The sequence below is a fragment of the Cajanus cajan genome, chromosome 11 (genome assembly GCF_000230855.2).
Source record: "Cajanus cajan strain Asha chromosome 11, NIPB_CcT2T_4, whole genome shotgun sequence".
Classification (NCBI taxonomy): Eukaryota; Viridiplantae; Streptophyta; class Magnoliopsida; order Fabales; family Fabaceae; genus Cajanus; species Cajanus cajan.
The window spans coordinates 43,026,917-43,036,548 of record NC_138527.1 but is presented as its reverse complement, the minus strand read 5'-3'; the positions used below and the strand labels follow the sequence as shown (position 1 = coordinate 43,036,548).

At 32.0% G+C, this 9,632-nt stretch overlaps 1 protein-coding gene across 2 annotated transcripts; it reads right to left on the bottom strand.

Annotated features, from left to right (window-relative positions):
- On the bottom strand, positions 1-6,699 carry LOC109800604 (FAM63A-like protein (DUF544)). 2 transcript variants are annotated; one of them, XM_020361386.3, is made up of 12 exons: positions 6,357-6,699; positions 4,579-4,697; positions 4,391-4,497; positions 4,211-4,298; positions 2,246-3,344; positions 2,072-2,126; positions 1,866-1,947; positions 1,642-1,722; positions 1,212-1,343; positions 1,082-1,131; positions 848-968; positions 1-404 (listed from the first exon to the last, which is right to left on the bottom strand). In XM_020361386.3, the coding sequence occupies exons 1-12, from the start codon at positions 6,532-6,534 to the stop codon at positions 312-314; spliced, it is 2,205 nt and encodes a 734-aa protein (XP_020216975.1). In that variant the 5' UTR covers positions 6,535-6,699; the 3' UTR covers positions 1-311. The 2 variants fall into 2 exon arrangements, with proteins under 2 accessions (XP_020216975.1, XP_020216976.1); XM_020361387.3 differs by having other exon boundaries at positions 1,212-1,316; positions 6,357-6,697.
- Positions 6,700-9,632: the final 2,933 nt, after the last annotated feature.

Here is a 9,632-nt window from a genome sequence, read left to right as displayed (position 1 = left end):
TGGCAATGGTAAAACTGGGCTTTAACTCCCTGCTTGAAGTGCTGCATAGCACAATCAATCAGCATAGAAACGTTGGTTGGAATGGTTAGTCCAGACAATAATAAGTAGCGGCGGGGAGGGTTGAGTGTTGTGGTCACAGTTAAAAAGGACCTAGCACTGTTGTACACTATATACTTCCAATATTTACATAACAAACTTTACCTAAAATATCACATACAAAACATCAGGAATAAGATTGCTGTAATGGGGTACAATAATCAAGGCGGCGCATTTTAAAGTGCAAGGTTCTAAATAATCTATGCTTGTGAAATTCACATCACTATACATTTTTCTTTGGATTTTCCATCAGGCCTGGGAGATGATGATGTAGATGAAGATGAATGTCTTCCAGGGTTTCTTGCCACCTGCAAATAGCATTACCAGAAAATCTTTAAAATTTCAACTTTTATATATAAGTAATATAGCAAGCAGAGTAGTCAAACACCAATCATTTCCTTATGAAAGAGAGTTTAATTTTCATGCATTCTTAGTGTAAGTAATTTTACATTGTCAACAAATTCAAAATACTCTAAATATGACTTGATAGTTATTACAAAAGTCAAAAAATTTATCATCATATATGTTAGTTGGTAATTGAATGACAATGTAAAAATAACAGTGTATTAAAATAAAATTCTATAAAAAATGATCTGGTATTTGCTACCCAAAAAAAAAAAAAAACAGATCTCCCTCAATTACAGACAAAGGCAACTGTCAACACTAAACACTGTCCAAAACAGTTCACACAATATCATTATACAAAAACACTGTAAAATAGGTGCAGTAAAAACTGTAAAACAATATGTACCTGGGGACCTGTGACCAGTCTAGAGCTACCACCAATAGATGATTGCTGTGAGTTATTCTGGCGCGATGGTTGCTGCTCAAACTCCTGTTGTTGCAAGGCTATTGCTAATTGCAGATCAGAACTGTTACAATTACAGAAATGATGGATTTTTACCAAACCGTTTTGAATAATTAAAACTATAATTTAATTTTGAAATAGGAACAAGATTTCATGGCAGCAAATTCAGAAAATTACTTGATATCTAAGCCTGCTTGTGCTGCACTGTCTATGCTGGCAAGATAGTCCTGAAACGAGAAGTTGTCTAAATATGAATGAAAATTTGGTTTGCAAGATTAAAATTTCCCTTTTAAAAGAATATACATACAGCAGTGCTGGTCAGAGCATTGCTCTCATCCCATGTGCTATTTTCATGGCTTTCTACCTTGAATTCCTTGAAGTTACTGGTCATAAACAATGTATCACCATTGACCTGAAAGATAAGTACATAACAAAATTTCTGCAATTTAATATTACACAATGTTAAGATGGTTTTATTAAGAGCATCCTGTTAGTACAAGAAAAAATGAAAACATACATACAAAGCACTACATAAAGATTCATCCACACAGAATTTACTAAATTCCAAGAAAACTGCCAGCATGACTTGACTTGTCCCTAAGTGTCCAAGAAGCTCAAATCACCAAGCATATAACCATTCAGTTATCAGGGCATTGAATTGTGAATATCTACATCTACCAGTGGCAACATAGAAAGAGGAAAAAATAAAAAAGATCATAAAGCAATACTGTATTTACCTCATTCAGTTTTTCCCAGACCAGATCAGGCTGATTTATGTAACCTTGGTCCGTGGCCAGAAGATAGAGCTCACCCTCAAACTGTGAATAAAGAGAAAATAATTTAAGTGTGAAGACTCTGCAAGACAGAACCAGCAATTTTTTTCTCAATGATAAAAAGGTGCTACTGACTGCGCTTGATAATCCAAATGACCAAAGAAAAAATTTTCAAGACTTTTACTGACCTTGAACATGGTGCTGAAATGATTGTTACGGAAAAAAACACACAGCTCACGCTCTTTGAGCCCATCTTGTAAACAGAAAAGGCTACAAAAAAATTTGTAATAAATAACATGTAAAAAAGAAAATTCCTCATAGCCAATGAAGATAATATATGGATCACAGAACTAGATCAAGATATTTAGACCAACAAGACAAGAGGTCAACATACCCATAAAATGTCAACTGGCTGGCATTATTCCTCAAGAAACTTTTGATCAATTCACCTAAGACCATTAAAAAAAATGACAGATGTCTCCCATTTAAGATAACAATATATACTTATATAAGAAAATAATATTCAGATGAGAATCAATCAAGTTATTTAATATATAGCACCACTGACCTTGTTCTGGGGTAAGTTCATCCTTAGCTCTTAGATCAGGAGCAGCTAAGGTGCTTTTGTCAGCCTGTTCTGCAAGTACCACCTCACCTTCATAAATAGGTTCACGATCCTCAAAATTTCCGGTTCTTGTATCCAACACACATTCTTCTCCTTCATATATGGGCTCACTCCCATTAACACTTGAAGTCAATGCTCCCGAAACATCAGTTTGATTATATTTGACACTAGATGAATCTGAATTTGTATGACCTGGGGATGAGAATGATAATCCTGTGGCATCAGGTCCATGAGATTCACCTATAACTTCATGATCTATAGTTGTAGGAATGGACTGATCATGGACTTTTCCATCTCCTCCAGAAACATCTGCATGGCACTCAAACAAAGAGATAGGGTGTTTTTCAGGAGAAGGGATAACTTCATTCTCATTCTGGACCAATGCATCAAGGCTGTTCTTCTCAATCACATTATTCAGGTCAAAAGATTCTTCAGGTCCCGTATAAGCTAATTGATGGTCACTTATGGTATCAGTCTTTAAGGATGGATTAGCTGCCTCTCCCAATGTAGAAGAATAAGATATCTGTTCATTGTGGTCTTTGCCAGAAGCAGTGCAATCATCAGATATGGAAGGCTCTGGGTCATGAATGACACTGTTACCAGCGCCAGTGCTATTCCCTAATTTATCTCCCGAATCCATATTCATAACCTGCTCGTTACACATATTTCTATCCACACTGACAGAAATTTCTCCTCCATTTACATGACCTACAACAGGATCACTTACTGAAGCTGTAGAATCATCCTCAGACAGTTTCAAAACTCTCAACAACTCTGCCTCTTCTTCAAGATCACCTTTCCTTGGGATATGATCAGTATTAGAGAAATCAACACAATGAGACGAATCATCAAAAGACCTGGCCTTTGAAAGACTGGGAGAAGGAACTCCAAGTGTAGCAGTTGTTGCAGCCACAAAATCAACACAATCTTCTTCTGGATTATTTTTATGATGGACTTCCATGTTAAGTGTATCAAGAGAGACAAGCTCCCCCGTAAGGGCATTATAGGACTTTGATCCAATTGCATTTGCAGTGTCATAATCCTGGCTCAAAAGAACATGAAGATTAGAATATCAAATAAACACATCATAAAATAAGAAATAAACCTCCACATTGTTTAAGAAAAACATAAAGATAACATTTTGATAAGTATTCAAGAAAGATCACTTGGCCATTTAAAATTTACAGTAAGCAATGAAACCCATTTTTTCTTAATCTAAAGCTAGATCAATTTAAAAAGATGTGGCACAAGGGGCTACAACAGCTTCAACTTTCAAGGAACCAGGCCAGTTTGCGGTGATACATAAATTCTTTGTATACAAGAGGATGGTTCTGCTAAAACCTAGAGATTACCCAACAGACTAGAGGGCTGTTTGGGATAGCTTTTTCCCAGAAATAATTGCTTCTTTTACCCTGAAAACTCTCTCAGAAAATTGACAAAAATAATTTTTTTATTTCTTCAAAATAAGCAGAATCCAATACAAACTAACTTTTCTAAAATTAAATTCCACCTTAGAGATTTCAAAACCGCAACATCAAAATAGAAGCAGCACTGCAGAACTACATAACTTATTACACAGAATAGGGACTATATTTGACATTCATGTACCTACTCAACTGAGTTATACACCAGTAGTATCTTGAAATTATTTTTAGATAAGCTAATAACATCTCTAATAAATAATCGCTACAAAAAATAGAAGAGAAATCATAAATATATAATGATAGTTGAACAACCCCCCCACCCAACATAATTGATAACATGCATCCAAATTCTTGCCAACATAATCAAGTTGCCAATTGATACCGTGAACAAAATGCAAAGATTTTAGAACCACAAAATACAGCAATAATATCAATGAGTTCATATGACAGAACAAATTAATTTGGATTGAGGGTTAAAAAATACCTGAGGATCAACAATCCAGCCATGATACAAAGGGATGTCCAGCAGATCAAATATTGCACACTCTCGAGTGAATTCAAAATCATCTATTCTGCAATTAATGTGTAATTTTTTATCAGAACTTCAAGATTGTTGATAAATGCACACAACTGCCAAAGAAATGAGCATAACTACAAAACTGACCTCCTAAATTTTATATTTACATCAATGCCAGTAGCAAGCCTAGGAAGCAAGTCAATTGCATCAGCAATGTTCTGTTGTTGATTTTCAACATAACCTGCATCTTTGTTCTACATAACATGAAAAAATGTTAAATCAACTTGAATCACAAAAGAGTGAATGTCACTGGTGATAACAAATGTAACTCTTACATTCACGTTACTATTTGAATCAATTAATCGTTCAGCAACCAATGAAAGCAATTTCTCCTGTGAGACTTCAGCAATATCTGGACTCAGATTTAAGTTGTTTCTTAACAGAAGAACGTTACCTGCAACAATGCAATATATAAACAAAAAGCAACAAGTGTGATGCTATAAAACAAACAACTGTTGCAACTTACAAGTAACTCTTAAAGTGCAAAAATTGAGCATTGAGCATGACATATAAGGAAACAAATGGTTAAATTCCATTTTTCAAATGATCTAAGAGAGCATCAGTTAGTGCAGATCGTATAGTCACAATTTCCAGATAGTACAAAAGAAATGGAAAATATATAAAACAAAATAGAAACAAAAGAAACTGTAGACCAGAAGGAAAAACATGTTAGTAGGATTCCTACATAAGTGACTTGGATGTTAGAAGAAGACTTCAAATTTAGTAAATGGATATGATGAGAAATACCTGATTAGATATGAAAATAAGACTAGTAGCAAGTCAGAAATCACGAGAGGATAATATTTTATCATTAAAACACACATCAAGTGTATGCCTTTGAGTTCATTATTTAACTTTATCTGTGGTGATTATGAGTAGCAGCCCAGAGTGGCTGACCCTAAAAATATTATAGCAGGATAATGGGTAGCTGGATGGCTGCTATTCTAACTAATTAGAATAAAAAAAATTAAATGGTAAAACTTAGAAGAGACTAGAGAGCATAAGATAGGATAAAAAAAAAACAGCAGTGCTATTTGGTACGAAAGAAGGTAGTACAAAATGCAAGAATAGTGATCATGGACCAATACCTTTTTTTACAAATTTTGATTAAAAAAGAAAAGGTATTAAACTCTATTTAACATGGTAAACAAAGGATTTGTGATTTTTAACGAAAACTGTTTCATACTTATCAGCATTTTCCTTAAAAAATGTGGGGTGAAAAATAACCAAATGGTTTTTGCAGGAGCACACTGGCATATATGCAATTAGAGGTAAGGTACCAAGTATCACAATTGAGAAACATTGAACAACAAGGGGGACAACAACGGTACGGCAGAAGAGTGAAAGCATTGACACAACACCACCAAAGACATACATGTTCTCTTTTGCCCGCCAAAAGCAAAAAGAGAAACATAGATATACAAGAAGGTCGGAATAATGGCATCTTGGCCTGCAATCAATCTGAAAGACCAAACATGTGTGGATTCCAATATGTTTTCCTTTGCAAGTTGCAGCTAAACCCAAATATTAGGAGTTAAGAACGTCATTTAGTTTCCATGTGTTATATTGTATCAGTTATATGCTTACCAGTAAAAAAGATAATATCGGATAAATCAAAAATTGGCATCTATCATAAAATGACTTGTTCTGATAAATCTCCCAGAGGAAAGAAAAGTGCAAGCCAAATAACAGAATGACTACTACCACTAACGAACGGCAAGAAATAACCAAACACCAGAAAGATTTATACGTGTTGATAAATGAATTCGAATTCGAAATCGAAAAAAATAAAAATAAAAAATTTATGTCATCAACTTCAATAATCAACAAGTAGCAGATATAGGATTAAGGCAATACACGAGGCAATTCATAGCAAGAAGCAATCATTCAAAAAACGGTTACACAAAAGAGCAAGTTCCGTATCCCTAAAGCAATCCAATTGGCTGCGAACGAAAAATTGAGGAGACAGAAGAAGAGAAAAGGTATCTTAGCAATTAAGCATAAAGAAAAAAAGAAAGAAATGGAGAAACCCTAGGATGCGAAATGCACTGACAGATAGCGAGGAGCGGGCAAGGTCCATTGTCGTTTTGAAGAACGATCGGAGTGGTGCGTCCAAGAAACTGAATCGTTTTGGTTTTGTGGACGCACTCTTTCACTGCCTGCTGCGGCTGTTGCTGTTCCTCTTCCCGATCCTCGTCCCTCGATTGCTCCTTTGGGGAAGACGATGCCATTTCAACGGTTCTTGATTTTCGGAAAAACAACACAACAAATGACAATGGAGTATGACTACTAAAGCTTCTTTATTGATTGCTCCAACTTAATGTCAAACCCCCCCAACACTACCAAGCATTTTTATTTTTAATCCTTTTCTCTTTTTTTTTATTCCCCTAATCTTTTCTTTCCTTTCCTTTCTTTACCACAAGTAACTAAACACTATATACCCATCAACGCTCCCATACTTCCTATAAGGTCATAAATGAAGGTCGTAAATTAAATAAAAGTTTTTTACCTCTAATTCTAATTATAAATAATATAAGATAAATTATCAAGATAAAAAAAATAATTATTTTTAATTAATTTTATCATAATTCAAATTTTATTTTACATATATCATTTACTTTTAACTGACTGTTATATTTAATATTAATTATAAATAAATACATAGAAAATAAGATTAATAATAAATAAATAATATAAAAAAAACTAACCTTAAATAACTTTTAAAATTATTAATTATTACTTATAATTAAGATGAAAGAAAAGTTTATTTATTGATTATAATTAGAATTATTTTACGTATAATAAAATATGAGAAATAATATCATAACAGAAAATAAGAGAGAATCTGCATCATTTTTTTTTTTGGCAACGTGATGACAAATTAAAATGAATAGAAACCACACAAAAAAGTATAAACTATTATTACACTATTTTAAAGATATTACGAATTGATCGGAATAGATTCCGTTGGGTTCTTGTGTGGGTTTTGTACAATTCAAAAAACATGAGCAAAAATGTAAAACGGTTACTCTACGTCACGGTGGAAATGAGGTTGTTGGGCCTACCTTTTAACGGTAACTTCGTAGGACAGAGTCCATCCTTGCAACGATATCGACCCAGTCTTGTTCAGCTTTGCTACGTTGTGCTTAAATCTCTAACATACAGACAAATTGGGCCTCAGACTGATGGGCTCTGGCTTCTGAAAATGGAACGTGACCCAAAAAGTGAATTGTAGGCTTTCTTTCTTTCCCACTCTCACTTTTGAAGTAGTGGATGACAACTGACAAATATGGCAAAACAAGAAGGATAATTTATTTTGGGAAATATGTTCATAGGTTAACCAGGTAATTCTTGATTTTTGTTCAGTTTAGACAAATTTTTTTTAAAAAAATATCAGACAGAAAATCACACTAACTTTAAAATGAGATAAATTTTCAATCATAATTTGAAATGAACGAGCACTGTGCGAGACTCCTATTTTAATTAATATGACAAGAAAACTTTTTCGAGGATGTATATATTGTTTATTCTCTTTCTGATTTGGCTCATTTTCTTTACTTACAGATAATTGTGTTGTTTTTATTTTTATTTTAAACTTTTAATCTGTGTGTGTGCGTGTGCGTGTGCGAGAGAGAGTGAGACAATAAATGATCAAGTCAAGAGAATCGTGTTAAAAAAAATAGTTTAAATAAATTTTCTAAAATATTTTAAAATTCAATTTTGTCTAAATTTATTTATTAGGTTTAGGTCTTTACCCTTTAAAGGTGACTAATTTTATTCTTTATTATTAAATGTTTTTTTTGTTAAATATTGAGATGACTAATATTAATATAACTTAACATAGTCACTGTAAAAAAATAAAATAAAATAAAAAACTAACTTGACATTATTGTATGTATCTTAATATTGATTAAACACTTTTAATTAGATTTAATAGTGATGTACTAACAGTGTAAAAAAAATTACATAGTTATTCAATCACAATCTATTATAAATAATAAGTTTGTTAACTTAATTAAACAATAATTATCTTAAAAATCATTCCAACTGTGATTTTCTTTCTACCTAATAATGATTCAGGCTAGCTACCATGAATAACTTTATGCATGTACTAGGTTGTTAAGCATCCTAAAATGGCGAGCTTTGAGACAGAAGGTAGATGATTAATGAGTTTTGTTTATTATCATCATGCAAAAATGAAAATCTATAATCAAATCAACAAAAGCATAAATTAATTGATTACTGCAAACAATAGCATTTACTTAATTGAACTAAATCATTTTATAAAATTTTCACTCATTTTTTATCTTTGTCAAATAAAATGTACATGTCATAAAATCTTGCAGCAATAATACTTTTGGATCTGTTTCGATATACTTTTTTTAAAAGTATTTTTAGGAGAAAAAAATGAAATAAGTTTCTTTATAAATTAAAACTAATTTATACACACTACTAGAATTTCTCTTATTACATGCGATTTTTCCTACGAATTTTTCATAAAAATTTGCAAGAAACGTTGTTCCTACAAATTTTTCTACGAAATTTTATTTGCAGGTAATACCTTTGTGGATAATATATTTTTACGAATTTTAAAATTCGCAAAAAAATTTCCTGCAAAATTTCTTGCGAAAAAAATTCGGAGGAAAGTTTCTTGCAAAAAAAAATTTGCAGGAAATTTTCCTGCAAAAAAAAATCCGTAGGAAAATTCGCAGCAAAGTTTCTTGCAAAAAAAAATTGCAGGAAATTTTCCTGCAAAAAAAAAATTTGCAGGAAATTTTCCTGCAAAAAAAATTCGCAGGAAGCTTTCCTGCGAAAAAAATTCGCAAGAAACTTTCCTGCGAATTTTTTTGCAAGAAATTCTGCAGGAATATGTTTTACGAAAAAATAAAAAAAATACTATAAATTATATATTTTAAGAATTCATAATCTTTTATTTTCATGCCTCATACATAATCTTTTAAATTCTAAGATTGTAATTATAAGTCTAACACTCAACCATACAATTCAACTTGTAAGGTAAGTGTTGCCCCAACTTATATACTCTTTAATTGTTTTATTTTCAATCGATGTGGGACTTAGAGATTTTTTAAAATATTAAACTTATGAATTTAAATATTTTTTTTTTATTTTTCCTGCAAATTAAAATTTGCAGGAAAATTCGCAAGAAAAATTACCTGCAAAAATTTTCTACCATTTAGTAAATATTACTTGCGAATTTATTTTTGCAAGAAAATCTACAAGAAACAAAATAAAATTCTTACAATATTTTTCTGTAAATTTTTACCGTGAAAATTTTTTCCCATGATTATTAAAATTGTAGCAAAATTTG